The sequence below is a fragment of the Eucyclogobius newberryi genome, unplaced genomic scaffold, assembly GCF_026437365.1.
Source record: "Eucyclogobius newberryi isolate DKJ021-1_F unplaced genomic scaffold, fEucNew1.0.hap1 SCAF_2, whole genome shotgun sequence".
Lineage (NCBI taxonomy): Eukaryota > Metazoa > Chordata > Actinopteri > Gobiiformes > Gobiidae > Eucyclogobius > Eucyclogobius newberryi.
Genome location: NW_027315834.1, coordinates 24216778 through 24241009, shown reverse-complemented (window position 1 = coordinate 24241009; position 24232 = coordinate 24216778). Strand labels below are relative to the sequence as shown.

Sequence of the window (24232 nt, the reverse complement as noted above, 5' to 3'; positions counted from 1 at the left end):
AAATATTTCATTGTTTGATATAATGTATATTATGACATAGAATCCCATTGACACATTATAAACCAGTACTTTGTGGCTTTAAGCCATAAGGCTTCACAAAAGTATTCATAATCAGGACTGCATTTAAAATGCATACTTTCTGCAGGCAACATCAATTTTAAAATGATATTAATAATAATAATAATATGCCTAACAATATTAATTAAAGGCGCTTGCACTGGTACCTACTGCCCTTCCTAAAAACCGCCCCTGTCATCTCCCCAAAAGCACAACCTCAAAGTGATTTAGGTTTAACGTCATCAAGTGTGATTTACAAAGAATTAAAATCCTTTGGAATTTGTGATGGTCATGCCCACATCAAATCAAAATATGACATGGTTCCAATAAAAAAAATCTCTTATGAGTAGAATACAAAATGCAATCAAATGCATCAAAACATATAAAATATCAATAAAACTACAATTTTCAAGGTGCTGGAAGGTCACACTACACACACATGTATATGATATTATCATTATTAGCACGTAATTGTAATTAGTTACATTTAAAAATCCTGTGAGGAAGAGTACAGAACAAGTGAGTATTAATTACAGAACAAGTGAGTATTAAGTACAGAACAAGTGAGTATTAAGTACAGAACAAGTGAGTATTAAGTACAGAACAAGCGGCTGTGGCGTCTCATGGCTGTATCAAAACACTCTAAACATGTTCTCGCATGATCTGATCGGCCAGAATAGAATATGCCAAGTGTTGTTTAAAACAACTAAACACAGATGAAACAATTACATTTTTCAAATTTTGCACAATATATTGATCCTACTAAAATTGTGTTAAAAAGTAACTAGTAACACAATAAACTACAGTGTGTTTAATGATTGGTCTTTTTGTTCCATTTCTGCTCAAACTGAATTGAAAATAATATATGATAAAATGTTCCTATTGATATGCATTATTACATGTATCACACACAAAAGTTAGTTCAAGCCGTTTCCATGGCAAAAAACAACTACTATTGTAAAATATAATCTATCAAAGAAATTAAAACTAGTTACAGAGAAGTAAATTATTTTGTAGTTTTAGTTTAGTTCATCTTAAGGCCATTTCTCTGTCTTGAAGATAACATGGCCTCACTCAAATCTCAAAATGAAAAAGCACCCATAAAACAACGTAATTGATTTAGTCATTTGGATATTTGTAATAGTAGATTTCCCTCTGATGAACCATGACTGACGTACAGTAGGTCTTCAACAATAAACACAAGCTTCTAATCTGTCCTTTATCCTCATCCGTTTATTCCAAGCACACTCCAGCCATTGTGCAGCTTAATCCTGGGGCTACATTGATCACACTTTGACTGGGCTTGTAGCTCTCACTGTGTTTTCTACAATAACAACCATTTCTAGGTCATTAAATAATTGGAATGTAAGGAAATTAGAGAGGAGCAATTAGAGTTGAGTTTTAATTTGACCTAACTGAGGGAAGACAATGAGAGGTAAGTTCTATTTTCATTTTTGTAATGGTTATTATACTGTATCTGTTGCAATAAGTAGAGAATTACAATATTTTGTGGCATTTCATTCCGCAAATGTATTATTACATTCAAGTTGCAAATGCAAGGTCAAATATTTCATTTGTAAAAGTGTCTTTTTGTTTAGCAGTGAAAGCATCCAAGGGTCATGGGACTTTGCATGGGAAAAGCAGCACAGCAGCAAAAGAAATCTGACACAGGTGATCATAATACAGTTGTGCTTTAAGTTTCCAAATAAACACTTTTGTTCTTTTTTCAGTCATTACAGTGAGCAGCTTGGTCCCAGGTATCTTTCATCATTTGTAATATTTGTATTAATTATAACCTAAATTTACAATACATATTTGTAATGTGTTCTTGCTGTGACACACTTTCGAAACTGAAGCTGCCACAGGTTTGTTATTACAATACACAATAGTGGTGTGTACTGCAGTAGCTCAGTGGGGCAGCAGTTAGTGAAGCACTCATCTACTAACCCCAGAGTTGCTGGTTTGATCCTTGCACATAATATATAGCATATAGAAACCACCTTGGCTTCCGATTCGAGTCATATTTACTAAACGTAAATGGTTACGTTTAGTAAATATGACTCGAATATCTTTGACCTTATATCTTTTTACAGTCCAGTGTTGTCATTTGTCTGGTTTCTGCAGCCATCAGAGCAGCCCTGCTCATTCAGCGCTGGTACCGTCAGTATGTAGCACGTTTGGAGATGCGACGCAGGTGTACGTGGAACATATTTCAGTCTATTGAATATGCAGGAGAGCAGGACCAGATTAAGGTAGAAAACAAACCAGATCACAAACGATTCCTGATATAACTTAAATGTGTTCTGTCTATCTCTCAGCTTTACAAGTTTTTTAGCTACTTAATGGATCATTTCACCCCAGCCAGCAATGAAAGTGAGGCTAACCTAGTTCAAGCTTTTCTTTAAAACACAGTTCAAACACACATACTGTATTCCCTTTCTTTGAAGGAAGTCTGATATCTCATCTTTTCCGTGAAAATGAGATTTGCCGTGACGTGGAATGGGAGCGGTATTTCTGCTATAAAGGTGTTGATATTCCTGACAGCTATAATGGTCCACACCTGACTTTCCCGCTCACATTCTGTGAAGTGTCCAGGTTGGTCGAGGCCTGTAAGCACAAACAAGTAAGTCTGTGGCCTGGGGGAGAATAAACCTAAGACTATACTCTCAAACATTTATTATAGTCTGCTTTTCTCCAGTAGCTGCTCCATGCTCGTTATGTTCTGCAACTTCTTGGAGAAACGTGGAAACTTTTGAGAATCCTCCCAAATATCACTCATGTGTCCACAGCCGATGCCAAAGAGATCACGATATGCGGTATTCAAGTGCTGTCAAATCAGTGCACGTACTAAAATGATCAAAACACTTTTATACTTCCAGGAGATTTACATGGGCACCTGGAAGACCTGCTGCTGATATTCTACAAGGTTCGTGAAAAGCCCTTGATCTGAGATAAAGTGATTCTGTCCTAAACTGTGTGATGAATGTAGAACGGACTGCCATCTTCGGAGAGACCCTATGTTTTTAATGGAGACTTTGTGGACCGTGGAAAAAACTCTTTAGAGATTCTGCTCATTCTGTTTGGGTTTCTGCTGGTTTATCCCAATGATGTCCACCTGAACAGAGGAAACCATGAGGACCATATGGTTAACCTCAGGTAAGGCTTCAACAACTGTTTAGTGGGGATGTCATGATTTTTTTGGCGATCGTAAGGGCTAAAGAATAATAATGACTACCGTAACAATTTTAGAAGTCTTTTAATTCAATCTAGTAAAAAAAACTACATCTAAATGGACAGTTATTTTTTATTTGGCTGTTTGTGTCACATTGTATTTCATAAAATTGGTCACAAACTTAAGTTTAAACACAAAATTAACTTGTTAGACACTGGGAATGAAAGAAAATGAATCAAATCATGTTGTTTTTCTCACAGTAACCGTGCTCTAAAATGTAACTTCCCTACTCATTAATTGTGCTAATGTCTCGTGTCTTTTTCTTTATAACAGATATGGTTTTACAAAAGAAGTCCTGGCAAAGTACAGGGTATGTGAATAGATGTATACAGTAGTCTTTTGTTTCTGGTGCCATCAAGCTTGATAGATCACCTGCCTTTCCTCATCGAGTAACCTTCAGAATGTATCATTTCTGTCAGATTGCATAGCTTTCCCTGAGGCATGAAGAATGGTCCGACTCAACAAATTGTAACATCATATCTTACTCCCAGGAAACATTTGGGATATTGCCTCAAATTCTATAACTGATATAAATTGTTGTCTGTTACAAGAATTTCTTTATGAGGTGGAAGTATTAAAGTATCTGTTGTTATCATGTGGGAAAAATGTGGCAAAGTTTTAATCCTGTTGTTTGCTCCCAACTGCAGGTGCATGGCAAAATAATTCTGAAGCTTATCCACAAAATTTTCAGCTGGCTGCCTCTTGCCACTGTGATTGATCACAAAGTGCTTATAGTGCATGGAGGGATTTCAAACACAACTGATCTCGACAAAATAGACAGGGTGGACAGACACAAAGTAAGATACAGTAGACTTTTAAGTATATCATAAGCATATAGTAAGCAATGTAAGCCTGAAGTATGTGATTCATTACTACAGTACGTGTCGGTCCTGAGGCCTCCTAAGCCAAGAAACAACAAACCTAAAATGTCCAACGGCAGGACCAAAGATGGAGGCCGGAGGAGAGTGTGTTCCCTCACTTACTGCAATCCAAAAACAGTTCAGGGCCTTCAACGACAGTCGCTGGGCAATCTGCCCTCAAATGCTTATTATAACTGGTCAGTGGACGAAGAGCTGAGGATGAGGCGCAGACAGGCAGAATCTGATCGCACCTATGAGGATCCCAACTCGGACTCAGACCCTGACGTGACTGAGACAGACGAAAAGCAGTGGAAACAAGTAAGCAGCAAAAGCCTTTTCATATTAAGCTATATTCTAGTGACTTTTCTGTAATTGTAGATTGTGGACATACTGTGGAGTGACCCCATGTCGCAAAATGGCTGTGCACCCAATGAAGTGCGGGGAGGAGGCTGCTACTGGGGGCCTGATGTCACAGAAGAGGTGCTTTCAAGGCACAAGCTCTATCTTCTGATCCGATCTCATGAGTGCAAACAGGAAGGATATGAGTTCAGCCATGATCACAAAGTAAACAATCACATAGTGTGTCACACAATGAAATATTTGCCTTGACAAGTTACTAGTTTTCTGTATTTTCAGGTGTTGACAATTTTTTCAGCTTCTAATTACTATGAGCTGGGCAGTAACAGAGGCGCATACATCAGAATGGGCCCTGATCTGGTACCACACTTTAACCAGTACCAGGCGAGCCGAACCTGCCGAGAGCTGACTCTAAGACAGAGGTAAACACAATGTCTGGTTATTCAGCGGGATGATAGATGTTTAATGTAACATGCTGCCTCTTATTTGTCAGTGTTGGACAGACAGAAAGATCAGCCCTGAAAGCGCTTAGAGAACAGCTGTTTGCCCACAGGTCCAGTCTCATCAGTGCATTCCAGGACTGTGATGTAGACAATACAGGTATGAAACTGCATTTACAATGTTTAGTCACGTTTAAACTAAACTAATGTTTGCACTGTACACAGGAATGATCTCTCTCAGTCAGTGGGCCAGTGCCACAGAGAGTGTCCTGAACCTTGGACTGCCGTGGAGGGTGTTGCGTCCTCAGCTCATCACATGCTCACGGGACACTATGGTGGACTATCAGAAGTGGATCCGAGAGTTCTCCATCACAGAGACCAGATTAGATGTAAGACCAGGTTTCTTTCAAAACAAAATTGATGTTACATTTGATCTGAAAACTGTGTTTGCATTAGATTTCAGATTCCAGCATCCTAGAGACTATGTACAAAAACCACTCAAACCTGGAAACAATTTTTCGGGTTATTGACACAGACCATTCTGGTGAGTGATTTGACTTGATGGATTCAGAATATTTTTAATGAAAAGACAAAAACATTACTTTGTTTAGTGTATTTCAATTTCAACCTATGGTTTCTGAAAAGGCTCACTTCCTGTCTTTGTTAACTGCAGGTCTAATATCATATGAAGAGTTTCATCAGACTTGGAAACTACTTAGTTCTCACTTGAGGCTAGAAATCAGTGACAAAGCAATTTCAGATTTGGCACAAAGTATTGATTTTAATAAAGATGGAAGCATTGACATCAACGAGTTTATGGAGGCATTTCGACTAGTCGACCTCTCTGCACACGTAGACCAAGACACAAGAGGACATTAACAACTGAGACTGTTGCTTCTTGATATAAAGCAAGTCAAATTATGTTCCTGTATATACAAATTGTTTTCTTATTATAACAATATAATATGATATCAATCATATACATATATATATATATATATATATATATATATATATATATGATTGATATCATATACATATATATATATATATGATTGATATCATATATATATATATATATATATATATATATATATATATATATATATATATATATATATATATATATATATATATATATATATATATATATATATGTGATTGATATCATATACATATATATATATATGATTGATATAATATATATATATATATATATATATATATATATATATATATATATAATCATATTATATTAAAACGGCAGTAGCCTAAATTTGCCTCTCAAATTGTACTCAGTCTCTGCTTTTTAATTTATTTTGTATTATTTTTCTCTTTAGGATCAGTTGTTTAAAGTTTAGCAATATCAAGAGCTTTAGAGATTGTGATTTAATCAAAACAAACATTAGTATGATCTAAATATCCTGCATGGTTTATAATTCTTAAGACTTTTTGTAAGATGTATTGTCTTTGTACACATGTTGTTATAGAAGTATACAATGTATCTTATATTGTACTAATATAGTACATTTGCAAGTGCTCTAAAAATGAGAAGGCTCAACAAACTGCTATAAACATGTTTCAGAACTCTCCACTTGTATTTATTGCTCACCAGACTCAAGACGTTTACGATTAACTAACCAGCAGCACAAAATATAATCTGCTTAATCAGTTCAACTGCCAATCAGCCTTTTGATTATGGGTTTGTTAATCCAGGAGTCCCATCAATTTAAGCCCTACTTTGATGAGATGTTGGAAAGTGTCCGAATGTAAACTAGTGTGGATAATGAGTGTACAACTGTCCATATCTGACATTTTGTTCAACAAAATACACTCAAATCACACCAGTTTTACATCATATGTACATACATTTATTACATTTTCACATAAAAAAAGAAATATGAAGTATCAGCATTTTTTTTTTCTATGTTCATCAAGTTAATGACATGACATACTGACAGAGCCATCATTTGAATTATAAGCTTTAGAATATTTGTTTTATTATGAGCCTGTGTTGACTGCTTTAGCATCAGATGCCTCCTCTTATATGTCCACTGTCACTCAGTCCATGCTCTATTAGTTTGATGTCCTCCAAGTCATCTTTAATGACACTGATTAAATGGCTCAGACCATCTTGTTGCTGTTTCAAGTGCTAAAAAAAGAGAGAAAGGTTTATAATAATAAAAAGGGACTTACTACTTGCTGACATGCCCAAGATAAAATCAGTGAATAAATAATAAGTCTGCCAAAACTTACTTGTTTGATTTCTCTGAGCAGATCTGCATCGACGCTGTAGCGCTCTTCAGATCTCACAGCACCAAAGTGATTTTGCATTCGGATTTGGGACATCAGTTCGTTTAAACGACCCTTGAATACGAGAATAATAAATAAATGTAAAACAAATAGTAAATCACAAAGTATTTCTCAATCAAAAAGTTAAATAATTGAAAATACATTAGTTTTACATCGGTGTGTTAGGCACACTATGATGAACAAACAAAAAGGATACAAGCTCGGACACATGCTTACCTTGAACTGAGTGGGAGCATTGAGTTCAGACTGAATCGTGTCCAGCTGGACTCTGAGGTGCTCTTCATCAACTTGAATAGCGTATCCACTTTTTCTTTGAATTTCCTGTTTTATCAGAACCTTGAAAAATGAAATGATTAATGTATGCCTGACATATCATATGCTATAATATTTCATATTTACTTTCAAGGCCTGTACAAAAGGCAGACCATTACCTGCAGAACTCTGTGGGAGAGGTCCATTAAATTCCTCTTGTACTGAGCAATTTTAGCCACTGTTGTTGACTGGTTCTTCTGTAGTTCACTTATGTCATTAGAGATTATCTGTGACGATAAGAGTTATATATATATATATATATATATATATATATATATATATATATATATATATATATATATATATATATATATATATATATATATATATATATATATATATATATATATATATATATATATATATATATATATATATATATATATATATATATATATATATATATATATATATATATATATATAAATAAAAAACACATTTTTGCACAATGCACAAATGTTAGATGAAAAGTCTTGGCAAAATTGCTCTTACATCCACCCTGGTTTGGTGCTGTTTGGTCATCTGTTCCTGGATTTGCAGCCTCCGCAATAGCTCTTTATAACTCACCATAGGCACAGGAATTAATCTACAAAAGGGAGAAAAATGTATCAACAAAGCGCGTGTAATAAAAAGCACCTTTTGGAACATAGCCATCACCCAGCAGCCTCTGTCCAAATCTGTTAGCCTCAATTTGACCCCGACGCTGAACAGCGAGGTGCCTCAGATCATGTAGCGCCCTGTGGCCTTTGACTCATTTGAATTATTTGTTGAATATAAATGTATCAAAGTGGATGCATCAAAATGTATTTACCAAATAATAATGAACCTACAGATAAAAAGATAGTTTGAATCACAATGCCTTTGAAGAACATCAGATTGCAATTTCTGGCACATTTCAGGCGTGAGCGGATTAAAAGTAGATCACAGAGATGAGGAAAGAGGGAGGAGGACGCGGCACGCTTCTGATCAAAGCAGAACTGAGCTCAATCGTAGACAGAAAGGAGCATCATAAACATGAATCCAACCAGAATACTCCGAAAACTGCAGCTGCCTGGTTCATATTAAAGATGCCTAACAACGCTTTGCTCTCTCTGTTTGCATGTGTGTGCTGCTCAGGACAGCGGGCTCCGCACAAAGATAGGCCGACACCACACACACTGCATGGTCAAAACTGTGTAAGTCGCATGCACAGGAAGGATATTAAGTGGGGAGGGAGGTTTTATGAATGCATGTGACTAATGCACTGATAAGAGTTGAGATAAGGCTTGAGCTTATTGATCCCATAGACAGTTAAGACCTGGCCATTATACTAGACATCCCAAGATTCTTTTACACCACATTAACTTACCTTTCTGGATCAGGATTGTCCACCTTTGCCTGTTCCCAAATTATAGGATCAACACCTAGAGAGCACAGAGACCAGAACACACTAGAGTGGTTTGTTTTTGTACATACAGGAATGAAATATTCCACAACATACCAGCCGGAGCATTTTGCAGCAGCTGCTTGAGCTGTGCTGGAGACAACTCTGTGCGTGCAACAGACATTGTTACGGCGAGCTGTGTGAGCTGCATCTTTATATTGGGCTGTTCGAGGTAACTGAAGAGGGTGGAGGCAGGAATGCGCTTTGATGTGCCATTTGGTGATCGCTCCACAATATAAATGATCACTTCTGTCCTAAAAAGTACAATTTTGAATTCAGTTATTTAAATGTGCATGCAACTCAATCTCTATTAATATGATGGATATGGCTTAACACATATTGTGATTAGTTTTGAAAACTGTGCGTATTTGAAACCCTTCCAGGAGAATTAACATCCAGGACTTGTTTGTAAAAATACAAGGTTTGCAGTGTTTATACATAAAACCCCATGGCAGTTGTGACAGGATGTTTGCAGTTTGCAGAGGATTTTAACTAAACAGTTGCAATTGCGTTTCAACAATTGAATTCATTTTTTTTCAATGTATTTTGCAGTAATGCAATGCAATAAAAACTTACTGATCATCTGGCCGGGACTTCACTCCTTCAACATTGACTGACAGCATTTGATTGCTTCCCAAAACTTTCTGGAGTGACTCGACAAACTGCTGCTGTTGGGCTCGTACATCTGGTTCTTTTCTATTGAGAACTAATGCCACTAATCCATCTTCATCTTTAGTCACAGGGATGCAGCTATAGCCAACAGCCTAGAAATTAAGATATTTTCATAAAATGTTTATATATTAAAACATTACTAGAAGATTTTTTAAAAGGCCCAACCTTGAAGCGACAAAAAGGGTTTTCCTGTGTAAAGTCAACAGGGGGATTGTTGATAGCATAATAGCCCTTTCCTGTGCCCCAGTATGCCTGCAGCTGGTTCCATTTGGCTAAGATAGTGTCTCGCTCATCTCCTAATAAGGTTGGAGCTGACAAGGCCATAACTTGCTGGTAAAGCTGGGTCTGCTGAGTCTGGCCTGGCTGTGGAGCCTGCTGGCCAAATAAGCCTCCTGAAAAACACAAATGGGTCACATTTTATTTACTTATTTTTTCATTTAAAGTAATTACATGTTAGTAAAGGTTAGGAACAAGGGGGGGTTGGTTTACATCTTACTGCATTGCACTTGAAGAGGGTACATTGCAAAGATAGTGAAAAATAGAGTTACAGCTGAATGTTTTGCAAATGACCATTACTTGTAAACCACTGCAATTTATTCATAATTATGTCTTGGATTCATACAGGCCTCCGTTTCAAGATGCCCAAAACACTTTGCATTGCATTATTCATTCAGTTCATAAGCGTAGTTCATAGGCGGTGCTGGTAAGCTACTAAGTATCCACAGGCTTTCAGGATGGACAGAAGGAAGCAACAATGTTCCCTGGCTCCCTCTACAGTCCAAAATGTGCAACTCACTTGGAACGTTGGTAAAGTCAAAATCAACATCGCTACTGAATAGATATTAATTTAAAAAGAAAAAGAAAAAAAAGACATTGCTTCAAAACAACACTTGAGCTTGATAGAATAGACTTTGTTTTTCAATTGAATTCAAAATATGCAACAATAACTTGAAAATACAAGCTCACCTTGCTGTTGTTGTGATGGCTGAATACTAAAACCGCCAAACCCACCGAGAGTGGTTGTTCCTAATCCAGTTCCAAAGGCTGATGTTCCAGTGGTTGTCCCAGTACCGAGGCCAGAGGAGAACCCAAAGCCTTTGTTTTGAGTGTTACCAAAAAGACTCCCTTTGACAGACAAGTATAACAATTGCAGTAAAAAACACATAGGATTCTGTTGTTTTTTTTTACTTTGTAACTGTAAACAATAAACAGTAAACACCCAACAGTCCAATTCCACAGACCTGTGGCATTTGTTGGAGCAGCAAAGCTAAATGTTGAGCCAGGAGCAGGAGCAGCAGCAGAGGCTGTTGTGGTCCCAAATCCACCAAAACTTCCTAAGAAACACATTATAATCATAATACACAAATACTTAAATTGTAATAAACAAGAGAGAAAGTGAAATTCTAGTTAATTAGCTAATGATAACAGCCAGAATATATATGAACCACAATGACATGCAAAGGGAACTGGCATGCAAGAAAACACTAGAATCCACAAATGTAAACAAAAATATATATATAAAATTTGGTATTCCATGAAAATTGTTAATAAAAATCACAGAGCCGACAGCAGAATTTAGCAGCCACACCTGCCATGACACAGCTCAGCAGCTCTGAAGTGAACAGACCCTGTGCTTTGTCCAGCCGAGCACCTGCACGACTCCATGGAGATCTGTTTTAATGGGTTTATGCCATTTTGTGGAACGTCCCAGGCAAAGCAGAACATCTCCATGGAGACAAGCGGGTGGTGGACCCTCAACCAGAAATGTTATAAGTCAAGCCTGTGGAGAGCAAGTCCCACAGCTCTCACAGCAAGGGTGCTTGTTTTCAAATTTATTTAGTGCTATAAAAACACATAAAATTAATACAGTTGTGGATTTCATGGAATACCTCAAGAAAAAAAAAGTTCAAAAAGGTAATCTACCTGTGCTAGCCAGGCTATTGCCAAAATTGAAGGGTGTACCAGTGGTAGTTGTACCCACATTAAAGCTGACTGCTGCTGGGTTGGCGTTCAAGCCAAACCCCCCAAAACTAAACCCACCAGCGGGGGCATTTCCAGCTCCCAGCCCCCCAAGTCCTACTGTCAGTTTAGGCCAGCATTAAAAGGAAAGAGACCAGACAGACGAGAAAGACACATGTAAGGCTCTTTACAGGTATAAAATGGTTATTAGTTATGGAAAGACATTTTAATAAAATCTCAAAACATCTTACCAGTGCCGGTGGAACCAAAGCTAAAGCCTGTGGACGGTGCAGCTGCACTGGTGGTAGCTGTGCCAAAGTTAGGGGCTGTAAAAGCTAGAGCAAAAAAAAAACTAAATTGCAAAGAGCTCGAGATTGAACATCAAAGACCGACCACTACCACTGAGAACCTTTAACCCAGGGGTTCTCAACCTGGGGGTCGGGACATGATTACAGGGGGTCACTAGATGATGTGGGGAATATTGCAAATGTATGCAACAGTCAGTTATAAGACTCGACACCCTTCAAATGCATTGGTAAATGTAGATTCCCGTTTGCTGGGTACCACATTAATTTATACAGACATATGCCCTGAAAATAAAATCAATCAACAGAAATAAGGCTACTTTATCACTTTCTGTGGAGCCTATTTTTGGTGTTTGGGGGTCGCGAATGCAGACGCTTGTTATTATGGGGGTCGTGAATGCAAAAAGTTGTTATAATGGGGGTCGTGAATGCAAACAGTTGTTATAATGGGGGTCGTGAATGCAAACAGTTGTTATTATGGGGGTCGTAAATGCAAACGGTTGTTATTATAGGGGTCGTGAATGCAAACAGTTGTTATAATGGGGGTCGTGAATGCAAACAGTTGTTATTATGGGGGTCGTAAATGCAAACGGTTGTTATTATGGGGGTCGTGAATGCAAATGGTTGTTATTATGGGGGTCGTGAATGCAAACAGTTGTTATTATGGGGGTCGTAAATGCAAACGGTTGTTATTATGGGGGTCGTGAATGCAAACGGTTGTTATAATGGGGGTCGTGAATGCAAACAGTTGTTATTATGGGGGTCGTAAATGCAAACGGTTGTTATTATGGGGGTCGTGAATGCAAATGGTTGTTATTATGGGGGTCGTAAATGCAAACGGTTGTTATTATGGGGGTCGTGAATGCAAACGGTTGTTATAATGGGGGTCGTGAATGCAAACAGTTGTTATTATGGGGGTCGTAAATGCAAACGGTTGTTATTATGGGGGTCGTGAATGCAAATGGTTGTTATTATGGGGGTTGTGGATGCAAACAGTTGTTATTATGGGGGTCGTGACTGAAAAATGTTGAGAACCACTGCCATAGCGAAAAATTTGAGTTACCATAAACAGCATCATAGTTTGTTTGGAGATGCACGTGTCAGTTGAGTTTTGGATTCACATAACAAAAACATGCAGCTTTAGCTTAAATGGTAACAATATAAACATGTGTGACCCCACACAGACAAATATCATTGAAATGTCGATGATCCAAAGTTTTTAATAAAAAGGATGACTGTGTAACGTTACACTTTGAAAAGTTAATGTATTTGTGGGGCACTTACTGCCAAACCCAGACGCGGCTGTGGTGGCTGTGGCTGGAGCACCAAAGCCAAATGTTGAGGGGGCTGCTGCTGTGGTCTTGGCCCCAAACGAGCCAAAGGAAAAACCAGTTGTACCTTCAGAAAAGTACAAGACAATACTGTAAAGAATAGACTAGAGTTGGAGCAAAGATAATGTAGTTTCCTTTACTCTCGGGATGGAATGTCAACACACAATAAACGACCGTTGCCTACTTCCACGATTGAAGTGCATTAGCTTAAACAATTAAGTGTTGTGTTTAGCTTCTTAAAATCTCCATTGGTAACATTAGGCTAGTATCTGAGATAATAAAATATGCGACTACACGAAAGACAAAGGAGTTAACCTAACGTTAGCTAAAGATGTGAGAACTGTTGTCACAATTGTTGGAAGTATAATAACAACATTCACCCGTGGGTTACGAGCCTCAAGCCCAAGTTACAGGTTGGTAACGATGTCAAGGAGGAATAATAACAAACGTTTTATTTAAGCTAACCCTGATAGGACGATGCTATCATGAGCAGTTCGACCATTTTTTTTAATCATAATGCTAATCGAATTAAATATGCACACCCCGCATCGGGACTGGACAAACACTCCACCATTAGTGATCTGGTAAGGGGGCTAAATAATAATATAACGTACTTGTAGCCGGATTGCTGGTGGCACCGCCAAAATTAAACGCCATGATTCTTCGTGACGCTTGAGCGCTGTGGCTCTTCTTCTGCTGTTGTTGAGCAGAGCACTACTCACTTACGCCACCTACTGTCTACACGTGTGAACGACCTCATCAACAATCTCTTAAAAAGGTTAATTGTCCAGCTCAGCAATCTGCCTTTTTAGACTATTAGTATTTTGTATATACTTAACTTTAGAATTTTTAGCCTGAAGTTTGGCCTCCTTAATTGATGGGCCTCCTCTCAGTGGAAAAATAAACCTAGTAACCAGTAGTACTCTTTTAACATTAAAAAAAAAAAAAAAACATTTCAAATGCTTTTACTCCTACTTGAACTGTATATTACACAAATGGGGGGGAATTATTAGTCTGGTGCACTCTGATGCTATTATTATTATTTTTTTATATATAATGAATAAACCACAAAGGGAAGAATACTTCACAAAGAGAGCATGCAAATCTATGGGTGGCGGTAATGTAACACTTGGATACCGGTCGCCATAAAATACCAAAGAAGAAGAAGAGACGTTTTTGTTTTAATGTAACTCAAAAATGTAACACATTTTGGATGAATTTATTATTTTGCATATAATCCAAAATCAAACCAGCACAAATAAAATACAGATTACAATATTCAATATTTACCAATTATTGAATAATTTGAATTGACAAATGTGACATAAAAACGACGTCATTATGACATCAGTAACAATGACTAAACTCAGTGGTGCAGCAGCCAAAGGCTGATATTTTGTTGACGTGTTACACTTGAAGGTGAAATGATATAGAAAAAATTAAATGTTTTAAACACGTTGTGTTGGCGCTCTGTTTGTACTGACACACAATTATTTGATGCAAGGTTAATGTAGAGACTAGAAAACAATAAAGCGCTAAAACTACCAGTAAATCCATTATATTTACAATATTCATATAACAAAACACTAGTAACTGAAATGCAGGTGTAATAGCCATTCCCATCACGACAGGAATGTCAGCAGTTCTACACTTTGCATTGGATTTCAATACAATATTTACACATGTGCCAGCTTTGGGCTTCTCATATTAACAATCAAGCACTACCGTCAAACAGCTCAGGAAAGCCATAATAACAGTAACAATAACAGTAATTGAAACAAAATAATACTGTATTTAGTTTTGGATGAATAATACAGAAGTAAATTAATGTTCCTGCCACCCTGAGAGTGGCATATATAATTTAAAATTTCACAGTTACTTGACTTACATTATGTGTCGCTGTTACATAGTGGTCCATTTCTTAGAAAATACTATAAAACAATCTTGGTAGATAACCAATAAGTATAATACACAACAGCACTGTGACAACAATAACACTGTCTGGTTGAGAACCACTACAACTTCAACAGAAGAAACCTACACGGTATATCCCCTGACATATTCTGTTTAGAATGGATGCATTAAAAATGGAAACCACATGGAGCCCACTCTTTGAAGAATCATAAAATCAAGCTTGGGCATCAACTTTAGGGGTCAAACCAATGTAGGTGCCATTTTGTGGGTCTTCCTTTTCCTTTCCACTAACAGGAGTGTATGATGTGTCATCTTCAGAAGGAGTCTAAAGAAAAAGAGGTACAAAAAAACAGAACCAGAAAATCAGACAAAGCAACATTGAGTATTATAACCCCATTTATTTTTTTATGAAAGCCAATAACTCACAAGTCTCAAGGGGAATAATATCTAAACTATATAAATGTATAACTGATCTTAAGAGCCACTCTGCCAAATATATTAATAAATAAGTAGGAAAAAGGAGATTGTCTTACTAATAAATGCACATTTCAAACGAATTCTTGAAAGTAATTAAGTTGTCAACCGTGTCGAAGTGTTCACAGGGACTTTCAGGTAGCCCATTATTATCTTTTTATTTTTATTATCTGACTCTTTATAAATCTGTCAAGATTCATAAATCACTGCAAATTATTTTCAATATCAAAAATACAAGACTAAAGCCGCTTGAAAAATATATTTTTTTACCTTGTTATTGGTCAATAAATAAATAAATTGGCCTCCCAAATGACTTGATATAACTGGGACTTAAAATTCCTTTAATGACAACAATAGATTGATACCTTTTAGCAGCATGGAAAGGGCTCACAAATAAATGTATGACACAACTGTTAAGAACTGGGCTCAAATAACAATGACTATGGACAATTATAAAATGGAAAACTTGACAATATACATATTTGCTAAACACTGGTTTAGGTGGGACAAATACCAGTATGTTGAACAGTATATGCCTGTATAGATGCTTTGTTGTTGTTGTTGTTGTTGTTGTTACTACTACTCCTTATCTGTGTCTTGTTTTCTCTACTTGTTCATTTTGTTTAATAGCAGATCAGATATAGAAAATAGCATACAGTAGTTCAATGCACTTCTTGTTAGAGCATGCAGTAGGCAAAGTAACACTTACAGCATAAAGAGCCTTGGTAAACATAATGTTAGCTCCATTCTGCACAAAGACAGAGAGATTAATGCATGCAAAGGAAAATGTATTAGGTGTAGGCAACAGAAACCATAAAAGCAGGTTAAAATAATTAAATCGAACAACATTAGAACAAGTTATAGATTTCTTCAGGTCACTTACCTTCTGTTTACGATCTTGCACAAGGAGGACGATTAAGACCGCAAGCATAATGGCTCCAAGAGCCACAATAATCAGGGGGAAATTTGACATAAGAGTGACAATTAAAAGTAATTTGTGCACTCGGGCAGCAGATGCCTCATCAATCACTACACTCTGCATTGAAGGAAAATAAATAAAAACAATTAAAAACATTCATCAATACATTTGATTTCAATTTACAAGTTTACCTCATTAAGAAACATCACAGGAATGATTGTTTCATTTAGAGGTCTTGTTTTTCTAGAAATCAAAAACAAAGTTACAAATTTATGCTTAGAATTGTGGTAGTTAATAATACCAACACTTACATAAATCCACCAATCTTGTTAATTAAGATGTTGACCTGTGCTCTCTTGTTTGCACGTACAATCACACCGGTTGTCTGAAAGCAAAATCGATTTAAGTGATGATAACCAAACGTTGCATTCAGTTGGGTGTTGCACAGTTCAGCTTTGCTTTAAATAACCTCTAGATGGGGTAGTAGTAGCTTTATCCAATATAGTTAGCCTGGTCACATACCGGGTTAAGGTCAAGAAATGTTTGGTGGTGAATTCTTTCAGGAGATATCCCTTCAATGGCTGTCACATATTTTTCATCAGCTAGGTAGAAATGAGGAAAAGAAGCTACCACTGGGGCACCTGTGAAAGAAAAGGGAAAAAAAAGACATTACCATATTTTCAGAGCAGACAAAATCACATTCACTAACATGACAAATGTTTGTGTACAATGTTGGAACTCACCTTTTCGGACAGAAAGACTGAGCAAGCAGTTTAAGAAAAGAGAAAACAACCATTTTTTAATACATTGTCAATCCATTTTTGTATCTGTTATGAAGCGAGTTAACTATCCTGCAAAAACACTTGACGACAACAAAAGGGTCATAGACAAAGTCATAGTTGGTTCATGTTAAAGTGGGGCAGAGGTTAACACTTTCCTGCTCCTGTGTTTGGCAAGAGACACAACACAAACAGTGAACATCTGTTGTCGCCTGAGTGTGCACACTGTTCCTGTGACAACCTCCAAGGTCACCACCACACCAGCACACATGCACGTAGCGTGACTACTACCTGACATATGTTAAAGGACTTTGAAATGTTTTTGAGAGAGTCTAATCAAACCAAAATTAATGCTGTTCTCCTGCTGGGGACAGTCAGGAAATAAAAGACAGTCTTTTTCGGAGCCGCTGGCGTCTGGTCCATTATTTTACAACATGGCCAAATACACATTCCGGTAGATAAAACAGAATTTAAATGCTAATACAATTGTTGCTAATTTAATTTTGAATTTGAATTTAGAAAAACAATTTGCACTAACCTGTAAAAACAGCTTTATAAAGAATGTCAAGTCCTTTTTTGATCTAATCTCTGTCATTGTATTAATTCTTTGTAAATAGCCCATGTGACACAGCTCTCCTGGCCCCACCTGACCTTGACTGGTGCAGTAGCAGAGGGGCGGTAAGCCCGGTCACCTGATTCTGATTGATCCATCAAATACTATGTATCAAATACTACCATATTAGGTTAGATATTTTTTTTAATTTAACAGCTGTGTTTTTCCAATTAAAAAATATATATTTTGCACAGCTGTATTTACCAAAAGTACACATTTGACAAACCTTTACGGCAGGGGCTGACTTTAAGAAGGCCAGTTCCCAGGCATTCCTGTGGGGTGATACAGAAGCCCTCATTGGCTGGGTTCTCCTCTCTGCTGGCAAAGACAGAACGAGGCGGTGTAAAGCGATAAGCTGGGATGCCTCTGACCTCCACATCTTTTTCAAACTCCATGTAGATTGACCTGGTGAAAACAGGAACAAAGACATGTTTCATCATTAAATGTAATGCTTTATACTCTGGGCTGTGAGGCAAGCTGGTTTCCTATTCTAGTCTGGCACATCAACTGTTAAAAGACTAATAAATATAAAGGGAGAACAGTCTCCAAACAAACTTTTTTAAGTTAAACACCAATTTACACCAGATTATTAACACGCAAACGCTAGTTGTACAAATACACTGTTCTTTTGACATTAATAGGAGGATGTAGGTAATGCATTCTTCTTAATCTCTACAATTGTAGAGTAATTAATTAACTGTCATTTTTTTCTCTATCTTTCTTTAACACACAACTCGACGCAGCCAAAATAAACAACACTCACAAAGCACCATTACTCAAAGAGGGATCACCTAGAAAATTATACATTCTTTACTATTATTAAAGGCCTTCCACTATAGCTGATATGGCTCAAATACAACAGCGCTGACCTGCCAAGCATGTTGTAAATGATCAGGATGTTATGTTAACATAGACTTCAGGCCCTGCAAAGATAACTTCCGGACTCCAGACAAAGGTCTGCAGCTGTATCTCCAAACGAGTAGAATAACTACAGCATCCCACATGCATTCCAAATAAATATCCTGCTATTAGTCTGACACTTGACATAACTTATTTAGGAGACAGACAACAGCTTTGTGCATTTCCCTAATAAAATGAAAAATCAAAATGAAATGCTGTTGGGAGTTGAATAATGACAGAAGTATTTTTATGGACCATATGATTAATTTAGAAAGGGGTTTGTTGGGAGCATCTTTCTTTAGGGTTGTTTTATCAGTGGGATAAGACAAACCTACTGCAAAGGATTACTGTACCTGCAAAGGTCTGGACTGAAAATCTGGATGCGTTCATTTTTGTCTATCAGCGGATGAAAGGCACTTCCATCTGATCCGTTGATGCTGTTGCTCTGGTTTGTTGTCCAAAATGACAACTGGCTACAAACGGCATAAAAGTAGAAAGCACTTTAAGGATAGGTTTTTGTCTACATCATATCAATCTTGATGATGAAAGAATGCTTTTATGATCAAACACATATTATCACTAAAGTCTTGTTTCTCATGGGTAAAGTGTAATTAGGGTCTCAACGGAACCTAAAACAATAATGAAGGGCAAATGAGGTTGCTAAAAGCCATTTGAAAAGGCACACCAGGCAAAAGGAGGCCCTGCCCAAGGAAGATGCCAAAATCAACATGCAATATACTGTGTTAAGTGAGTTTTTTGGAAACAATGGCATTACCTCTGGCCTTTCCAGGTCACAACCCGGCCATAATCCAGGTAGTTATTTTCACCAGTATGATACACAAACTCCCCATCACTGGTTCCATTTTTCTAAAAGATGAAGAGAATTTACAATACACATCAAAGAGATACTATTTACATGATAAAAAGCAAGGCAATACATACTTTAACCATTAATCCAAATATTTTATCAACATCAGAACTCATTCCAGCAAGACGTGCGAGCAGTGGGTCTTCATAGCCCCAGAGCAGCTCATTGACAGTACGTGTGGTGAAGAGACCACTTCCAAGGGAATTCATCAAGAAGGACACCATTGATGACTTCCAAATATTCCCCTTTAATTTGTTCATTACAGCCTGTAAGCACACATACATACAAAAATGTTAAGTGAATATAAAAAAAATGTCCGTAAACAAAAGAAAAGGTAAATGTTAATGTTCAGGATAAAGATGGAAAAGAATGGACAAAAGTTGAGGAACAGGCTAGATGAGACTCACCCAGGTAGGGATGTTCACTGTGGTAATGCTGTCTTCAGACGGATCTCCAACAGACTTGTCTCTCAGAAACACAAAGCTTTTTGTGTTGTATGCAGACACCTTTGTATCATTTTCCACCATAGTTACATTGTCCTTATATCTGTATTCCCTAGAGAAAGAGAAAAAAAGTATATATTTTTCCCCACATTCATAACAGTCCTTTAAAATGTGAGAACATAACAACAACCAATCAACAACAATGACTGAGCAAATTGTGGTCCTCACAAATGAACCACGCAACAAAAAATATTATTAATAAGCAAATAAACGGCACTTAGGTTTTTGATTGCACCAACCATTTCTTATCATGTTTGTGTGATTATTACAATTTAATTTGTAAAAATAATGTCCAGAAAAAGTTAATGGCACCTCCCTGGAAGCTCTGTCCCCAAGGATAGGAACCACTGGCCTAGACAACGACCGGATCTGACGCTTTTGGATAGTTCGCCTGATCACTTTGGGAATTGAGCACAGTATTGTGTGGAGAGATTAACATCTGCATCCTACCTGTAAGTATAAGGTCCCACTTGCGTGACCTGAGGTTTGGCCCCTGCCAGGAATGCATCCACATTTGTCATGTTGAAGAAGAAAAACTCCATGAATACTGGGGGAGGGGGTCTTTTCCATGATTCAAACACGCGGCTGCCTTCCACCAAAACAATCTCCTGCAGACACAATGCAGATGCACTTTACTCATGTTGAACAGAACATTTATTAAGATTGGGTCTTGATTTTATATCCAATCCAGTCCACTTTATTTCTATAGCAAATTTTACAAACAAAAGCGGTTTGCAAAGTGCTGCACGTAGTGAAATAAACCCAAATAGTCAACATAGCAAATAAACTATAAAACAAGATAAAAATTGTAAAAGAGTAAAATCACCACCACCACCACCACCACTCAAAATTGATGCACAACTGTGCACACATGAGGAATATTATTTCAAGAAGAAAAAAGATGAACACTGGTTCCCATAAGCAGTGCTATAATGACTGGCCGCACAATTTCACGTCTTAACAATTATGTCAAAATCTCGTCTTGAGTCATATAATGTGTCTCATCTTGTCTTGTGGGAATTGGGTCTCGTTTCGCCCCAATACACATCTTTTTTCCCCATTGTTTTCCTAACTCTAATTAGGCTAATACGCCATTTAATACATGCAGCATATTTCACCTCTTTTACTGAGTAAAAAGAGTCTGCATTTCTGACTGGAGCCCCGGTGGCACACATGAATGGTATTAGGGGTGTCCAGGATCCCTTCCACAGACCTATTCACTACATTCACACGCACGCCAGGAAAACAGGATAGTCAGGGTTGCCCATGACAACAACTACTCAGGGAGAGAGACCGGTAGATCATGTGATGTGGAGCGTTGGATGCCCAGTGGTAGAGCAGGACAGTGACCTCAATGATCTGGACCACATTCCTCTGACAACGCCACAAACACACATACATCCTCCCGCTTTCACATTGGGCACTAAGTTTGGCCCAGCAGTGCAAACTTCAGACGCCTTATAGGACAAGGGTAGTCTCTTACTCCGCAGGGATCCTCTGAAGAATTAGAAAACACAGGGAGCTGGGGGGTGGGGAGGATTGTTATGTCCTTTTAGAAAGCTTCCAGTAAAATCTTCACTTTGGCCCAATTGTGTCAGGCTGGTGGTAGAGAAAGAGTTTAACAACTGAAAATACCCGCACGTCCCATTATCTCGCCCCCCCTTCTGCTTTGGGGACCCTTGCTTTTATTCAGAGACAATGGTTTAGCTGAGCAGACAAGGACAATAAAGCTGTCATCTTGGATTAAATAAAAGAACGCACAGTTGTTCATTGTCATATTTTCCCCGCTTTGTACAGCAGTGAGTCTATAAGTTAAATAAAATACAAACAAATAGCTGGAAGACCACCAGCACCACTCCTTATATGTAAACACTAGTTGCAGGTGTACACACAGGAACATACTACTAGAGCTTTGATGTAAGGTAAAGGGCAGGAAAATACATCTGATCAGAATAATACGAAGCACAGTGTGAGGCATTTCGCTGGGGTTGGTTGCATGCTGGAAATGGGCTTGTCTCAGCAGTACAAGCCACACACCCAACACTAACCCAACCATTGAATTGGATCCCATCCTTAGTGCCATCCATGTCATAGCTCTGTTTAATTATACAGAAGTGTTACTGAAGCGAACTCTGTAGATTTATAGAGGTCAGAATGCCATTGTTTTAGTCTTTCAAATTACGTTTTACCACAAAAGTTGAATGTGAGCCATAATTACATTGTTTAGCCACATGTGTCTATTAATAGCACCATATTTGCACCTATTTGGACTCAATATTGTTTTATGAGCTGCCATGTTAAAAGGGTACTTGTCACAGTAAAGACTTGATCCTGACTCCATTTTGCATGTGTGAAGAAGCTCAGCACACATGCGGTGAACTGCTGGGAGAAAATCCATGGAATGGGATTCTTCCCACTGGTGGAAGTGGGCAAAGCTGTAACACGAGCTGCCTGAAATAAATCATATACGTCTCCAAGTCGAGCAAGGGTCACGCCTGAAACTAATTTCAGCAAAACGTATAAATAGATTAAAAAAATCGTCGCAGTCCACCACAATTGAGGAACTGATGTGTTTGGCTTTCCTGCTTTCAAGATATTTCTTATATTTAGGCAATGGTCCTGTGCTTACATTATTTTAAGTGATCAAATGTTGAGCTTGGTGTGGAAAGAAGTTTGCGGCCCTTTGACTGCTGATGATAAAATCCCCCCCCCACTTCTGCATTTAGCCCACATCACTAAACGAATATGTGCCCAGGCTGTCATTGTGACCCATCATATAACAGGGTACATGGCAACCAAAACAATCTGTCTGACCTCACATTACACGGGCTTTTGGTCTGTTGTCTTTGATACACCCCGCACACACTGTTGTCCCTTTCTGCACAGTCCATAAAACTCTGAACAAACCACTGAAAAATTGGCAAATGGGAAACAAGTGTAGAAACTTTGAGGGCATTGGCCTTTATGAGCAGGATTATGATCACGAGGCTTCTACCTGTGCCCTTTAAACGGAGGAAAGGTAAACCCTTAAAGGACAATAAAAAGAGTTGAATCCAAGCAAACCATCCAAGTGTGGGTTCCAAGGGTGGTCCTAATGAAGCAAGGATAGATGCATAGTTGGAAAAGTTGAAAAATGTGGACTATTACAAGGCTCAATGAAGGCTGCGGACGAGGTGACTCCACTGACCTGCCCAGAACTTTAAACACACACACACATGCAGAAGTGTTTAATGGCCAACAGGAAGAGCACCATAAAAGGTTACGGTGCATTACACATTAAAACACATATTTACACAGTGGATTAAGATTAGGTTAACAAGAGTTTAAAGATAAATACAAGTTGGATAGTGTGCAACTAGTAGCACACCGCTGCAGTAAAATAACGGCCCTCTTTTGCGCCAGTAAATAAAAAGCAATAATTAAGCAACTGGATCTTAACCGCTGAGTGAGAGGCTTTCAGTTGGAGCTTGTATGCAAAACAAAGAGCACAATCCCAGCATTGTAGCCCGCACATTATCATGTAGTAGCCTCCTTACCCACGACCTCACCCACGACCTCACCTTAACGTCGGGGTCACGCTGGCAAGACAAAAAAAAAAAAAACACTGCGTGAATCACGAACCAGAACTTTACCTTTTTGAGTCGGTTGTGCATCAGCGTGCGAAAGGTTTGAGACACAACCAAACCGATTCCGACGATGAGCAAGGTCGCACAGATGACCCCGACTGCGTAAATCGCGCACGATCTCCGGGTCATGGCTGCAGGTGCTCGGCCCCAAGCAAAGGATGAGCGGTTTTGAGAAGCGCGCGTGATGTTGCTTCACCTTCCTGCACCGGCTGCTGCTGCTTCACTTCCCTCGGTTTGGCACAGCGTCTTGTGGATTGTGTTTACGCTGCAAAAGTTGAAGAGAAAGTTCCTCGTGCAGAGTCGAGGGACCGCCGGAGACAGACTCGAGTGGCCCGCGCTGTGACCTCAATGAAAAAGCCCTCAATATAACGCGCC

General features: G+C 38.2%; 3 protein-coding genes across 8 annotated transcripts; 1 reads left to right on the top strand and 2 right to left on the bottom strand.

Moving 5' to 3' along the window:
* The first annotated feature begins 1426 nt into the window (after positions 1–1426).
* On the top strand, positions 1427–5849 carry LOC140367953 (serine/threonine-protein phosphatase with EF-hands 2-like). Of its 3 annotated transcripts, XM_072454748.1 has the most exons (17): positions 1427–1492; positions 1659–1728; positions 2182–2309; positions 2376–2430; positions 2505–2680; positions 2759–2873; positions 2937–2983; positions 3047–3213; positions 3563–3599; positions 3937–4086; positions 4168–4467; positions 4528–4713; positions 4786–4928; positions 5000–5106; positions 5172–5335; positions 5403–5490; positions 5620–5849. In XM_072454748.1, the coding sequence occupies exons 2-17, from the start codon at positions 1677–1679 to the stop codon at positions 5823–5825; spliced, it is 2121 nt and encodes a 706-aa protein (XP_072310849.1). In that variant the 5' UTR covers positions 1427–1492; positions 1659–1676; the 3' UTR covers positions 5826–5849. The 3 variants fall into 3 exon arrangements, with proteins under 3 accessions (XP_072310849.1, XP_072310850.1, XP_072310851.1); XM_072454749.1 differs by lacking the exon at positions 1427–1492 and having other exon boundaries at positions 1662–1922; XM_072454750.1 differs by lacking the exons at positions 1427–1492; positions 1659–1728 and adding an exon at positions 1769–2017.
* Positions 5850–6890: 1041 nt separating this feature from the next.
* nup54 (nucleoporin 54) lies at positions 6891–13953 on the bottom strand. Of its 3 annotated transcripts, none has more exons than XM_072454744.1 (15): positions 13876–13953; positions 13215–13328; positions 11877–11960; positions 11590–11745; positions 10908–11000; positions 10633–10791; positions 9832–10058; positions 9571–9758; positions 9052–9248; positions 8920–8974; positions 8064–8157; positions 7691–7798; positions 7476–7595; positions 7203–7313; positions 6891–7098 (listed from the first exon to the last, which is right to left on the bottom strand). In XM_072454744.1, the coding sequence occupies exons 1-15, from the start codon at positions 13916–13918 to the stop codon at positions 6976–6978; spliced, it is 1872 nt and encodes a 623-aa protein (XP_072310845.1). In that variant the 5' UTR covers positions 13919–13953; the 3' UTR covers positions 6891–6975. The 3 variants fall into 3 exon arrangements, with proteins under 3 accessions (XP_072310845.1, XP_072310846.1, XP_072310848.1); XM_072454745.1 differs by having other exon boundaries at positions 11590–11742; XM_072454747.1 differs by lacking the exon at positions 11590–11745.
* An 864-nt stretch (positions 13954–14817) lies between these two features.
* Positions 14818–24111, bottom strand: LOC140367958 (lysosome membrane protein 2-like). 2 transcript variants are annotated; one of them, XM_072454755.1, is made up of 13 exons: positions 23864–24111; positions 20682–20839; positions 20136–20283; positions 19803–19994; positions 19636–19727; positions 19214–19333; positions 18187–18365; positions 17091–17209; positions 16880–16953; positions 16760–16811; positions 16533–16685; positions 16359–16397; positions 14818–15500 (listed from the first exon to the last, which is right to left on the bottom strand). In XM_072454755.1, exons 1-13 carry the CDS (start codon positions 23984–23986, stop codon positions 15390–15392), a joined length of 1560 nt encoding a protein of 519 aa, XP_072310856.1. In that variant the 5' UTR covers positions 23987–24111; the 3' UTR covers positions 14818–15389. The 2 variants fall into 2 exon arrangements, with proteins under 2 accessions (XP_072310856.1, XP_072310857.1); XM_072454756.1 differs by lacking the exon at positions 16359–16397.
* Positions 24112–24232: the final 121 nt, after the last annotated feature.

Excerpts from the sequence above, each read along its gene's own strand:
- LOC140367953 (XM_072454748.1), top strand. The coding sequence starts at position 1,677 with ATGGGACTTTGCATGGGAAAAGCAGCACAGCAGCAAAAGAAATCTGAC. Across the intron at positions 4,087-4,167 it reads ACAGGGTGGACAGACACAAA|TACGTGTCGGTCCTGAGGCC; the intron begins GTAAGATACAGT and ends TCATTACTACAG. Across the intron at positions 4,468-4,527 it reads ACGAAAAGCAGTGGAAACAA|ATTGTGGACATACTGTGGAG; the intron begins GTAAGCAGCAAA and ends CTGTAATTGTAG.
- nup54 (XM_072454744.1), bottom strand. The coding sequence starts at position 13,918 with ATGGCGTTTAATTTTGGCGGTGCCACCAGCAATCCGGCTACAA. Across the intron at positions 8,158-8,919 it reads GACAATCCTGATCCAGAAAG|ATTAATTCCTGTGCCTATGG; the intron begins GTAAGTTAATGT and ends TCCCTTTTGTAG. Across the intron at positions 7,314-7,475 it reads ATGCTCCCACTCAGTTCAAG|GGTCGTTTAAACGAACTGAT; the intron begins GTAAGCATGTGT and ends CTCGTATTCAAG.
- LOC140367958 (XM_072454755.1), bottom strand. The coding sequence starts at position 23,986 with ATGACCCGGAGATCGTGCGCGATTTACGCAGTCGGGGTCATCTGTGCG. Across the intron at positions 19,728-19,802 it reads TATTTGGATTAATGGTTAAA|AAAAATGGAACCAGTGATGG; the intron begins GTATGTATTGCC and ends TTCATCTTTTAG. Across the intron at positions 15,501-16,358 it reads TTACCAAGGCTCTTTATGCT|ACTCCTTCTGAAGATGACAC; the intron begins GTAAGTGTTACT and ends CTTTTTCTTTAG.